General features: G+C 42.7%; 1 protein-coding gene across 1 annotated transcript; it reads right to left on the minus strand.

Moving 5' to 3' along the window:
* Positions 1 to 290: 290 nt before the first annotated feature.
* Positions 291 to 13878, minus strand: kti12 (KTI12 chromatin associated homolog; the record flags this gene model as incomplete). The annotated part of the gene is made up of 7 exons (XM_078537473.1): positions 291 to 402; positions 2094 to 2156; positions 3800 to 3959; positions 5772 to 5851; positions 7738 to 7793; positions 11476 to 11528; positions 13827 to 13878. Coding segments are annotated over 7 exons (545 nt in total), but the record flags the coding sequence as incomplete, so codon positions are not given.
* Positions 13879 to 14271: the final 393 nt, after the last annotated feature.

Raw genomic sequence — 14271 nt, forward strand, 5'->3', positions numbered from 1 at the left:
CATCAGCCCTTTGAATTTTATTTTCTATCTTGTTCATAAATTTTTAGTGATTTCTGTATTTGGCACCCAAATCTCAAAGCTCCTCACAGTTCCCAGCTCTCAGCCTTTGGAAAATACTCTGACCTATTCTTCTGAGAGCCAGGATGGATGACCTCACGCTTCTTACACTGAACTCCATCTACCGTAGTTTTTTTTCCACTCAGTTAATCAAGTGTCAGCCTATATCTTGTGCTCAAGTCCCTTGAGTGGGACTTAAACACAGCTTCAGACTGAAGGACAATATTGCACACATTAAAAGGGTACCTAATGGTATTTAAAAGGTTAAAAGGATATCTTCACATTGGCTCCAGGTACCGTTATCAGGTCTCCTGGTACACTTGTCTTCTGTGCGTTTAATATTGTCTGGGATTTAAAGGAACAGTAGTTTAAAATACATTTTAGGACAATTAACATCCCAAAGCGAAGCAGCGACAGTTTACAGGGGAAGGGGGTGGTTGATGGGCACAGGGTGGCACAGTGGGTTAGACTTCTGTCCCATCAATCTAGGCCGTATTTAAATCCAATTCCCACTCTGTGCATTAGCTGAGAGGATCCTTTATAAAGTTAGTTTTTTTTTACATTTATTCTCTCATGGATTGCAGGCGTCACAGGCATGAGCAGTATTTGCTGTCCATCCCTCCTCAATTCCTTAACTGAGTGGCTTGCTAGAGTGGACTCACATGTAGGCCAGACCAGGTAAGGATGGAGATTTCCCTCCTGAAGGACATTAGGCTGTTACGACAATCGATGATAGTTTCGTGGTCGCTATTACTGAGATGAGCTTTCAATTCCAAATTTTATTAACTGAATTTAAATTCCACCAGCTGCTGTGGTGGGATTTAAACCTGTGCTCCCCCCAGACCATTAATCTGGGCCTCTGGATTACTGGTCCAGTGACATTACCATTACGCCACCATCTTCCCAAGTTTGACTAGTCTCAACCCAGTTCATGGGATATGCCTTTTCTGCATAAAACTGCCCCAGACACATCTCTTGTCCACTCAGGCAACCCATAGGCAGCAGCGATAGGAAAGATGAAGGGGGAGGGGGGAGTCAGAAATGGCCTCCACCCATCTTGTACTTCTACTGATGAGGACGCCATGAAATACAAAATATTCTGTCCCCTTCTCCCTCAACTTAAGCACAAATAATTAAGAGAAAATACTGAAGAGTCTACATGCCAGACCAGGTAGAAGCAATGCATTTGTCATTTCTGACCATCTACAGGTCACAGTGATGAAATAAAGGTCTCCCTCAGTTACACGGTGAAAGGACCCTAAATCCAACTCCACACAACTGAAAAACATGAGGCATTAAACCAGTAACTGCATTGAAGCCACTAGAATGGCTTGCGTGAGAAATGGAAGAGAATCAAAGTTAATATTAAGAGATGGGCCTAAGGTGGACCTGATTACGTACATCATCCTTGGTTTATCAAGCCAGAGGTGCACCAAAAAAAACTTGTATTTATATAGCACTTTTCATGACCACTGGCCATCACAAAGCACTTTACAGCCAATTAAGCACTTTGAAGTGTAGTCACTGGTTGTAATGTAGGAAACACAGCAGCCAATTTTTGCACAGCAAGCTCCCACAAGCAGCAATGTGATAATGACCAGATAATCTGTTTTTGTAGTGTTGGTTGAGGGATCAATATTGGCCAGGACACCAGGGAGAGCTTCCCTGCCCTTCTTTGAAATAGTGCCATGGGATCTTTTACATCCACCCGAGCAGGCAGATGGGGCCTCATTAGTGAATCAGATGGGTTTTTAAGACAATCGATGATAGTTTCATGATCACCATCACTGAGACTAGCTTCCAATTTGAATTTAAATTCCACCAGCTGCTGTGGTGGGTGGGATTTGCATTCCTGACTGCAGCAATAGCCTGGTCCCCTGGATTACTCATCCTGTGACATTACCACTATGCCACCATCTCCCCTTCAGTCACTGTTGTAAGGTAGGAACGGCGCTAGATGCTGGTACTGGTGGCTGAAGGAGTATAAATTCCCAACCATCACGAACAAGTACAATTTCTCCCAAAAAAAATCTTACCATGACCATCTCCTGTGTAACTCTGTCCAACTCATACATGAAGTTCGTAGAGGAAAGTGGTTGCTGAAAATGAACATTAAAGGGTAAACATTAATCTTGGTCTAATTATTCGAACAAAGGAGTAAAGAGACTGTCTCACTACCTACACAGTGCCTCCAGGTGCCCAACTGATATCTAACCCGTAAAAGGATGTTGCTCTTTTAACCCAATGCATGGAACTTACAACACTTAAGGGAGGCCATTCAGTCCATTTTGCTCATGCTGGCTCTTTTGAAAGAGTGATCAAGGAGTCCCACTCCCCTGCTTTTTCCCCAGAGTCCTGCGAATTATCCTGTTTCAAGCATTTACTCAATTCCCTTTTGAAATTTTCTACTGAATCTGCTTCTAACACCCTTCCAGATCATAACTCAGTGTGTAAAAAGAAAATTCTCATCTTCCCCTTGGATTTTTTGCCAATTATCTTAAATCTGGATCCCCTAGTTACCAGCCCTCCTGAGACTGGGAACAGTTTCTCCTCATCCACCCTATCAAAACCCCTCAATTTATGAACACCACTATCCCCTCAACTATCTTCGCTCCAAAGAATTCCAATTTTAAAAGCTAATTCACAATCAATCTTTATGAACTGAAGATATAAAGAGAATGTTACGATTGGATTGTCCAAGTCCTGGTGCTCTGTCACCTGTTCATGGGATACACAGGCAGTTGCAAACTTTACTTGAACATATTCCTGGAGGTTTCCTTCCCCAAAGGTCATTAGTGAATCAGATGGGGTTTTTAGGGCAATGATTTTTTTTTTTAAATTCATTCATGGGATGTGGATGTCGCTGACTAGGCCTGCATTAGAAGGCGGGAGAATGGAGTTGAGAAACTTATCAGCCATGATTGAATGGCGGAGCAGACTCGATGGGCTGAATGGCCTAATTTCTGCTTCTATGTCTTATGGTCTTATTAATTGCCCATCCCTAATTGCCCTTGAGAAGGAGGTGGTGAGCTGCCTTCTTGAACTGCTGCAGTTCATGTGGTGTAGGGTACACCACATGGACTGCAGGTAGCTTCATGGTCACCATTGCAGAGATAAGCGTACAGTTAGTGAGAGGAAGGTAGCCAAGTACAGGTATTGGAAACGAAGACCCAACAGCCTTGTCCTGACAACAACTGAAGGAGAAATTGAGGGTAAAAACAGAAGAGGTAGAAGAGAAAACATCGGATGATTGGATAACATTGAGACGAGGATCGAGGGAGGCTCGAGGAAAACCAAACAGCAAGAGGATGCCGACAGCCCCAATAAGGCCACAGTGAAAATGAATGAAAATTCCTGGAGATGTCATCACATGACCTCCTGCCTGCAACCGCCACACCCCCGCATTCCCACCATTGGTCACTCGATATGTCAATCCCCATGACACACACAATGGGAAAGCAAAAAAAAAAGACTCCATTACCCAATTGCATGATTCTTGACCATCGGTCCAAAAGCCTTTCTTCCCCCAACTATATATATATATGTATATATATAAAATTAATAACAAAATGTGCAAAGAAAATTAAAAACGCTCATTTGTTTTTAATTTTCTTCGCGATTTTTCTTGCTTAGCTCACAGCAGTGCCCTGGAAATGCAGCTTAAATTTGCAAAGCCACCAGGCCAATCCTGGAGGGTTGACAACCCGAGATACATATTGCGCCGTTGGCTGTCCTCGCTCACGTTTAGCGTTGACTGGTTGGGCGGTGGGGCTTTCCTGTGGAAGATCGCGTTGATTATCGCCTCAAACGGGAGGGTGTCGTCCTTCTGGATGGTAAACAACGGACTGTCCCATCGGTTCCGGGATTCTGGTGCCTCGAATCGCATCACCAGCGCGTCGAGGCTAAAGGAATGGCGAAGCAGATGGAAAAGTTACAAGCAACTCGAAAGGCTCAAGGTTCAAACTGTGCATAGAGATAGACTGAAACATTGACTGGGAGAGCCTTACAGAATGACGCTACATCTTGAATTCCTTTAACCTGATAAAATGCCCCAAGGTACTTCACAGGAATGTTATCAAACAAAATTTGACGTGGGAGCTGCACTAAAACTAAAACTTCACTAAATTTATATAGCCCTTTTCACAATCAGCTGATGCTTCAAAGTGCTTTACAGCCAGTTAAAAGTATTTTTGAAAATGTAGTTATAGCTGTAATGTAGGAAACACAGCAGCCAATTTATGCACAACAAGCTCGCACAACGATAATGACCAGATAAGCGTTTCTTTCTTCTGATGTTGATCGAGGGATAAATATTGACCATGACAGAGGCTAGCTCCCCTGGTCATCTTCAAAATAAGATCCACACAAGGGGGCAGACAGTTTAGTGTCAGCACCTCAGACAGTGCAGCCCGGAGTGTCAACCTTGATTTTTATGCTCAAGCCCTGGAGTGGGAATTGAGCCTTGGAACCTGAAGCTGCAGCCTTGTGGCTCAGATGTGAATGCTACCAACTGCATCATAAGCACATCTTAGGGCAGATGATCAAAAGCTTGGTCAAAGGGGTAGGTTTTAAGGAGTGTCTTAAAAAAAAAGGAGGGGGCAAGGGAATCCCAGAGCGTGGGAGCAGGGGCAACTGAAACACGGTCACCCGTGGTGGAGCAATTAAAAGAGGGGGATGTGCAGGAGGCCAGAACTGGAGAGAGCTGGGAGAGTTGTAGGGCTGGAGGAGATTACAGAGATAGGGAGGGGTGAAGCCATGAGAGGTACAGTGCTCCGATGGGGCCCAGATGGGCCATGTTGCTACAAAGCATTCATTGGCGGGGGTGGGGGGAGGGGGGGGGGGGGGGGAGAGAGAGAGAGAGAGAGAGAGAGAGAGAAATAGCAGTGGGGGCACAAAGTCAGTCCTGTTTCAACTGAAAGTGTCAGTGTCTAGGAAATGAGTTACCAACCTGCATGTATTTAAGGGGGAGGTGAATAAACACAAAGGAAAACTGAACAGAGGGATAATTTTGTTTTAAGAGGGCTTAGATGAAGGTGGCTGGGAGGAGGCTCGTGTGAAGCATCAACACTAGTCTGTTGGGCTGAATGGTCTGTGCTGTAAAATTTTAGGCTGTGTTTGCTGTCCACACTGTGCCATGTGCAGTGGTACCGTTTAACTCCGTGATGTCAATGCTAGCGACAGAGTTCCTAACTTTACTGATTGGCCAGACAATCAAAGTCTCCACTCATCAGTGCATAATAATCACAACAAAGTAACTGGGACACACAATGGGAGCAGGGCAATAAAATCAGGTTCGGCCAGGTCAGAATCAGCTCTGCAATTAAGGTCACAGACTATTAAATGCCGCATAAGCACAGGCAACGAATGGGGAGGGATATGCAAATAACTCCCCCCCCCACCTCCAACGTGTGTATGGGCAAGCAGACATGTGCCTCAGTTACCCAGGAGTAATATCTAGTAGCCAAGAATCATCATCTACAAAAGCTGCAATTCTAACACATTCTCAACGAAGCACTGTCAAAACTGTAGCCTCAAGACAATTAAACCAACAACACAGATCTGGCATAGTGTGGGGGGAGAGTGCCAATGAATGAAACACTGTGGATTCCCAGTCAAGACCATCGCACCAGGTCCAGTTGTTGGAAAGACACCAGACTGGACAATGTAGCTGTAACACTGGAGGAGGAGGAGGAGGAAGGCAGTGATGAGCTCACACTTCCTGGGAGTATTGCTCCTCTGGCGCTCTCTGCTGGTTCCACGATGAACAGACGTCGACGGCAGTATCACAGTGAATCTAGAGGCAAACAAAATCACTGTTACAAAAGCGAATCCAATCACATCCTCAACAGGAGGTGCCTGAAGAGGTAGGTTTCACTCTAACAAAAGTAAAATACTGCAGACACTGAAAATCCTAAATAGAAACAGGAAATGTTGTAAATATTCAGCAGGCCAGACAGCATCTGTGGAGGGAGAGCCAGAGTTAACATGACCTTTGGTTGATGACCTTTCATCAGAATTGGAAAGTTAGAGGTGGCACAGGTTTTATGCAGGTACAGGGAAAAAGAAAAGGGAGAAGGGGAGGAAGAAACAAAAGGGAAGATCTGTGACAGACTGGAAGGCAAGGAGGGATTAAATGATGAAAATGATGATGGTGCAAGGCAAAGGAGATGATGATGGGACAAGTAAAGAAACAAAAGATGAGTCTAGAAGAGGTGTGAATGGCAACAGCAGAGCCATGGCTAGCAACTCCCACTAAAAAAGTGGGAGCAGTAATTAGGATCTGGAATTGAGTCCAGAAGGTTGTAAAGAGCCTAATCGAAAGGTAAAGTGCTGTTCTTCAAGCTTGCTCTATTCTAATGAATGTCCATGTAAGAGGCCGAGGACAGAAAGGTTAGAGTGGGACAAGAATTAAACTGACAAGCGATCAGAAGCTCAAGGTCATACTTGTGGACTGAACGAAGGTGTTCACCAAAGAGCTCACCGAATCTGTGTTTGGCATCCCCGATGTAGAAGACAGCACCATGAGCAGTGAGTACAGCATACTAAATTGAAAATACAAGTAAATTGCTGTCTCACCTGGAAGGTGTGTTTGGGTCCCTGAAAAGTGGGGAGGAGGTTAAAAAAAAGGCAGCTGTAACACCTCCTATGTCAACAGCAAAGTCAGCAGAGCGTTGCCCCATAGTATCATTGCGGCTCAGTTCTCTCCTGAATTGCAAGGTTATGGTTAAAATCCTAAAAACCTCGAGGATCTGAGCAAGTAAACTAGGCTGACATTTCAGCGAGTGCTGAGGGTGCACTTCAGGCTGAGAGGCAATGTTCCCTGCAATTTCTTTTTGTTGTGCACAGTTTATTTATGGCATCGCGTAGACCCTTTAAGATTGCTGTACAGCCGCACGTCTTAAAGGGAACGTTGGTTGTGCGCGGTCTGTGTGTTGCACTGCGGAGTTTGTTCCGGATGCTGTGTGGCTACGCACATGCAGAGCTCAGAGAGTGCAACAATTGGTGGGGCTGTGTTTCAGAGGAGATATTAAAATCGAGGCCCTGTCTGCCTGTAAGGATGAATGTAATGAAACCAATGGTACTATCGCATTTGAAGGAGGATAGGGGAGTTCTCCCAGTGTCCCGGCCAACATTCATTCCACAATCAATGCCACCGAAAGCTAGCCATTTTTGTTTGTGTGGCCCTGCTATGCATGAATTGGTTGCCACATCTGCAGAACAGCAGTGACTACATTTCATGAAGAAAAGAAAGACATTGCACTTTGGCATGTCTTGTGCATGGGAAAGGTTTTAAATAAATTAAAATTTGCTTCTTCTTTCTGTACAGAGATTGGACGTGACAAAGAGTGGGGAGGGAAAGAAAAGTGTTTTTTTTTAAAATGTGACAATTCTTAAAGGATTTTACCGGAAGTATTAGTCATTCCATTTGGTTGCTGAATACAGTGAAAAAGATAAAAAGAATTACGGCTTTGAATTCAATTAACTCCAATTCACATTTCTACATGAAACTAGTCTAATTTTCCAGTTTGGTGGTCATGTTTAAAGGGGGAAAGGACAGCAGAAAGACTAAAATCTATGAAGGTCTTAGATTCCACCAGACCTGAGTTAGCAGCTGTACACTAACAAATTAATTTAATCTCTCACATTCAATACCAAAAAAAGATGCTAATGGCCACTTACCAAACAGTGTGGAGTCTGTGCATGCTTTACCAGACAGAAAAGTTCATATCTGTAACCTATATTTAAAAAGAACAACAGTCACAGAGATGCACATTGTTGTAACAAAATTAGACACAGTGAGTCAATATTTTCACATCTTCAGAAGAAATGTTACATGAAAAGTCACTTTGGTCTGGGCTCTTGATTATAAAGGGCTTCGTTATCAGCTCAGCTGCTAATTTACTGCAGGATCCCAACCATCTGATTTATCAGTTAGGACAAGCTAAATTGGCAGCTTCTTCACAAACGCTATTTGGATGTCGCCCTTGCACCTTCAATCGTAGCTCCCCCTCCCTCATTACCTCAGTGTATCCAATTGGTGAGTTGTCTCCTCTTTGTATTAATGGCCTCTGAGAGGGGCAGAGACAGCCAGTTATAAATATCACCTCATAAAAGAATTGAAAACAGTACTGAAAATAAAATATAAACACGCAAGCACTAACTTAAGGCACGGCCTCGCTCTCTCTCTGAGAGGCATCTGAGGCATCGCCTCACATCTGCTGCCCCTTTTAAAAATTAATTGCATGCGATTAGCACTCTCCAACATTCTTTGGTTTCGTGCTGCCAATTTCTAGTTTCTTCCCCTCAATACTTCTGTTCAAATTGAATACTGACAAACACATCAGGATACTGACTTCCAAACCGCAACAAGAGGAATACACACAAATGAATCCTACAGCACCAAGCCCACAATCAGATAACAAATGACAAGCTAATGCATTCCTCACATGATCATTCGTGCATTACTGAGCCATAGGTTGAAACCCCCTTAACATAGATGTACCCTAGCTGCATTGACACATACCACTTTACAGGAGGTGGTTAACTCACTAACTACCTCCACGCCATAGTTTTTACAATGGACTTTTGAAAGTCTATACACAATTACAGAAACAAAACAGAAGTACGCTGGCTAATAAATTTCTCCAGTCTGACAAACCAGATGAAGCGATAATCCTACATAGACTACGTTTAGGTTCAACAAAAATCAGCTGAATTCTAGAATGAATTTTATCTTCAACTCAAGGCACTGTTATGGGTAAGAAATGTTCCCCATGGCAGAGTGGGAGGAGAGTGAATTTTTAAAAAGTGCCCCCGGCTCCCTATGTGCTCCTACAGATATTTGTTGATATGGAGAGATACTTCCCCACACTCAGCTCCAAATAACCCTATAAGGCGGTCCTAGCTGGAATAATGCGCAGGGAGTGTACCAGTTCTGTGTGCAGGAAAATCGCACGTTCCTCTTTTAACCCTGTTACATTAACCCTGTTCAAAACTGGCAAGGGAGGGGGAGGTGTTCCTCAAGCCTGGGATTCATCTACTTTCATCTATTTTCACTGTAGTGACAATTGTCCCTACACATAGAAGGTCCTACATAAATCCGTATGAGACCATCAGAAACTTGGGAGGATTTTAGTAGCTGGATTGGGAGACTCTGTAGGGGCGGGAGGCTTACACTTGTGTCAAAGATAATCAGGGTCCAAAAACAGTCAAAATAAAGCCACATCAGTACATCATCCCCAAGAACCAATATTTCACTTAGGTCAGTAAATCGATGCTTCATTAGGATTTTTGCAGGGTAACTATTCTTCAGTACAAAATAGATAGAAACTATCAATAAAATAGTATTCCACTCTGCAGACTTCCCTTTTCTTAAAGTTTAGTTTATATATTTAGAGCTGTGGACATTAGTAGCCTTCTGAATGCAAACAGTGCGTCACATAGCCAGTCTGGGTATAATGGGCTTCAGTGGCACCGTTTAGTCACAGCTTTGATATCTGAGATAGTCAAATGACTGAGCCAGCCAAATTAACAATGGGGATTTCACAGATGAGCCTGCACTAAAATACACCAGCAATTGAAAAGACTAAATTGGTGCAGCACCTCCAGACTAAACACCCAATCAATTAATCTCTCTCAGTGGGCCATGAGTTTAAGCACAACTTGAGGATTTGATCTAGGCTGATACTGTACCCCGGTACAACAGTGATGGAATGCTATATAGCTCCTCCTTTAGATCAGACTTGAATTAGAAAGCCTGTTTGTCCTCTCAGGTGGATGTTAAAAGATCCTATGACATTTTGAAAGAAGAGCAAGTGAGTTCCTCTCAACGTCCCAGCCAATTACTAAAGCAGATTATCTAGTCAATGTTACAATGCTGTTTGCGGAACCTTGCTGTGTCCCCTGCTCTTCTTCGAATAGTGATGTGGATATGTTACATCCACCTAAGATGACATTTTGACATCTTATCTAATGAAGGACGTAACTGCATTGGAAGCAGTTCAGAGGGGGTTTACTAGACTTAATACCCGGAATGGGAGGGTTGTCTTATGAGGAAAGGCTGGACGGGTTAGGCTTGTATCCACTGGAGTTTAGAAGAGTAAGAGGCGACTTGATTGAATCATACAAGATCCTGAGGGGTCTTGATATGGTGGATGTGGAGAGGATGTTTCTTCTTGTGGGAGAATCTAGAACTAGGGGGTCACTGTCTAAAAATAAGGAGTCGCCCATTTAAGACAGAGATGAGGAGAAATTGTTCTTCCCCCTCAGAGGGTCTTGAATCTTTGGAACTCTGTTCCTCAAAAGATGGTGGAAACAGAATCTTTGAATATTTGTAAGACAGAAGTAAACAGATATTTGATTAACAAGGGGGTGAAAGGTTATCGGGGTTAGACAGGAATGTGGAGTTGAGGTTACAATCAGATCAGCCATGATCTTATTGAACAGCAGAGCAGGCTCGAAGGGCTGAGTGGCCTACTCCTGCTCCTAATTTGTATGTTAGTGTGTTCATCCAAAAGATGTGCCTCCAACAGGGCAGCACTTCCTCAGTACTGCGATATCAGCCTCGATTTTGTGCTCCTGTTTCTGGAGTGGGACTTGAACTCAAAATCTTCGAACTCAGGAGTGAGCACATTACAACTGAATCTGCCTCTTTATCACCACAAAAACTAATTACTGTAAACAGGCACATTCTGAAGGTCAAAGCAAAAAACTGCGGATGCTGAAAATCCAAAACAAAAACAAAAATACCTGGAAAAACTCAGCAGATCTGACAGCATCTGCAGAGAGGAACACAGTTAACGTTTCGAGTCCAAATGACTCTCCATCAGAACAGATGCAGAGATCAGATGCTGTCAGACCTGCTGAGTTTTTCCAGGTACATTCTGAAGGTCAATTAGAATCTAAACACACCGTCAGGTTAATTTGAGAGTTAATGGTGGTACTGTAGATTGGTAACTCCCGGCCATCACCCCAATGTTCGAAATACATCAAGTCCACAGACAAGTTCAGGGAACATATTGGAGATACACACGCACGCACGTTCTCACTGTTTACAACACTATGTATCATTAAAATAACCCTGAAGTGCTCTCAGTCAAGTATCTTGCTGCCACTAATCCATGCAGGTAATCATTGAGGATCCTATTCAAGCCCATGCACCAAGTTATCTGCTGTTTGATGGTAAATGTCCCCATTATTTTCCCCTTCTCCCACACACCGGCTGTTATTGATCCTCAACAATCTCGGATTTACCTTCCATTCTCTCCTGGGCTGGGGAGCAGGGTTCATGGCAGATGGGAGAGATTATTGTAGCACTCCACACCTATGATCCATTCCACATACCATTGTCCAGAAATTTTTTTAAAAAGGAACACATTGGTACACCAAAGAATCAGATTAATAAATTAATAGTCATACCTTTGATGTAATTGAGAGAATCCATAATTACTACATCTTCCTTATTGATTTTCCTGGAGAAGAAAGATGATATGAACATACACCATATTGTTTAAGACGTTCTTTGGCTCATTATTTTGAATTCCACTTAAAACAGCACCAACCTAAAAACCATGCATAAAATAAATTCGCTCACACTCCTTTTCTCCCCTTCCATCTCCACCCAGATGTGCTCAAGTTATTTTCTCCCCACTTAAGGCATGTGCACCATGCACAGTCATGGTGTGAGAATGGCCTCTTCTGAACTGTTCACAAATAGTATTTTGGCCCTCTTTTTATGCTTTGCTGGGGCCCAGGGGAAACATGTCTACTCCTGCCAAGTGTTTACACAGAGCTTTTATTTTATTACATTACATTGGTAATGCAGCAGTCTGGGGAAGCAATGCAAACCTAATTCCGACTGATACTCATCCCATTTCACCGCTGACAATCATTTTTTTGGTTCAAGCAATAATGAGGTATTGATCTTGCTCGTCAAAAGCAAGTTCTTAGGTTCCAAACGCAAGTTGCCCTAAGAGCAACGTCGCCCCATCCAACCACAAAAAGCCAAGCTCTCCAAGGCTCATAGAATTGTCTCTAACACACGGCATTGAGCTCGACAGTACGTGACAAAAAAAGATTGTCTATTTAAATGCATGTTGATGGCAAATGATTGAATGTTGCCATCAGACACAGACAGAAATAATGTTCTTTGGTTGTTAAAGGAGTCAGTTCTGAGCACAACCGGTGAGAAGTTTGTCTCCATTAGTCAGACTGAATCAATTACCAAAAAGAATCATTTAACCTTTTAAGGGAATGATGGATTTCAAACACTACAATCAAACACTAAACCTGGGAGGTGCATTAGTTTACATCTTTGTTCTTGCAGTCTGTTTTGAAACTGGTTCAGACAGAGGTGGAAGGAAAACAATCACTAATTCATTTATTTTTGGCTGGAGTAGAGCAGGTCGGGTGACCTTAGCTGCGCTGTCATTAGGAGGCACTAACTGTAGCACATCTCCCAGATCTTCTTGCAAATTTGCTTGTGGATGGATCTATAAATGCAATGCCAGAGGCATGGAAACCTGTTGTGTTGAGGAAGGACAAACCCGGAAGAGGCTTCAGGAATGGAGAAGAAAGAAAGGAAGTTAAGTAAAAATATCATCTTAGTTTAAATTAAAAATTTCCTTCCCTCCTTACATAAGCTCCATTATTGACTACACAGAAGAGCAAAAGAACAATATTGTGCACTATGCTTGGCATAATAGTGGAGACTGGAATAGGAGCAATATGCTTTGTAAACTAGTGACAATAATCTTAAATGAGTAATGTGGCACTGCCTTGAAGTAAAAGAGGCTCCCCCTGATGAATAGTAGTTTAGTGGTAATGTCACTGGACTAGTAATCCAGAGGCCCAGATCAATGCTCTGGGGACATGGGTTCAAATCCCACCACAATTAATCAAATCTGGAATTAAAGCTAGTCTCAGTTATAGTGACCACGAAACTGTTTTTGATCACCGTAAGAACCCACCTGGTTCACTAATGTCCTTTAGGGAAGGAAATCTGCCATCCTTACCTAGTCTGACCTACATATGACTAGAGGCCCGCAGCAATATTGACAACTCTTAACTGCCCTTTGAAATGGCCCAGCAAGCCAAAATCAAGGGTAATTAGGGGTGGGATGCCCACGTCCCATAAACAAGAATTAAAAACTGATGTTCTGAATTGCGGAAGTTTTTACTTTGTTGAAAAATTGGCTCTTCCACTTCTCCTATGATTTTTGGGTGAACATGAATTATCGATTTTGACTGGTGCAGTGACTGTTTACCGTAGTGGCTACAGGTGGGTCGGGGCATTATCGATGTGTTTACTGGCCCATTCGAGCCATAATTCACAATATTCTGAAGTTTTAGATGATTCTTTGAGAAAACATTTTAAAAACAATTGTCAAATTTTTGCACCCTGCGTGAAGAATACAAGTGATGAGGTGCACGGATCTCTGCAGAGGTAATACAAGGAAGGGAAGAGCAGATAAAGATAAATATAGAAAGCAGATATATGGCAGGAGATACATGCATGGGCTGTATAATACTGGCACATGGAGAAATGGCAAAGAATTTACATCCTGGCATAGATATTGCTTGGTTTTCGCTGCAGTGCAACCAAGGGGTGCAGCTGCCAGGCAAAATACCAATAGCAAAAATTTTAAAGCACAAGTTGGCTTAAGATGTTTTTTTTTTTAAAAAAGCAACTATCTTAAGATTACACCATATCTGTACTCCAGCAGCAAAGAAACAGAAGCAAGCTGCAGTCATGTGGCTAAGCCCGGTACCTTTCTACTTCAGCTTTCAGTGTTCCTCGCAGCTCTTTCTCTTTCCGGGAATCTAGAATACAAAAAGTGTTCAATAATTTATGATGTTTTAGTCACACGCCTTTCTATTTAAATTCCGGACAAGTGCCAAGTCAAGTCAAATTATGCTCTTTCAAGAGATACACAAAAAGCTTTACTGAGTAGAGACAAAAAAGACCATTAAGCAAAACTATTTTATTCCCCCCCTCCCCTGCCATCCAGTGCCTTATTACATACAAAACAGAGAACCATGGAAAAGAACCACAGATAAGAAAACCAACATGATAAGTGTTGGCACCAGGAAAAGAGCCACTGGATCCTGAAATGGGACTTGGATGAGCAATTTTGTCATTGTTACATTCTTAACTTTGACAGCGTCTGTTAAAATTCTCTCCAACTTATTAATTTAAATATCCTTTATACCAAA

The sequence above is a fragment of the Cetorhinus maximus genome, unplaced genomic scaffold, assembly GCF_964194155.1.
Source record: "Cetorhinus maximus unplaced genomic scaffold, sCetMax3.hap1.1 HAP1_SCAFFOLD_2427, whole genome shotgun sequence".
Classification (NCBI taxonomy): domain Eukaryota; kingdom Metazoa; phylum Chordata; class Chondrichthyes; order Lamniformes; family Cetorhinidae; genus Cetorhinus; species Cetorhinus maximus.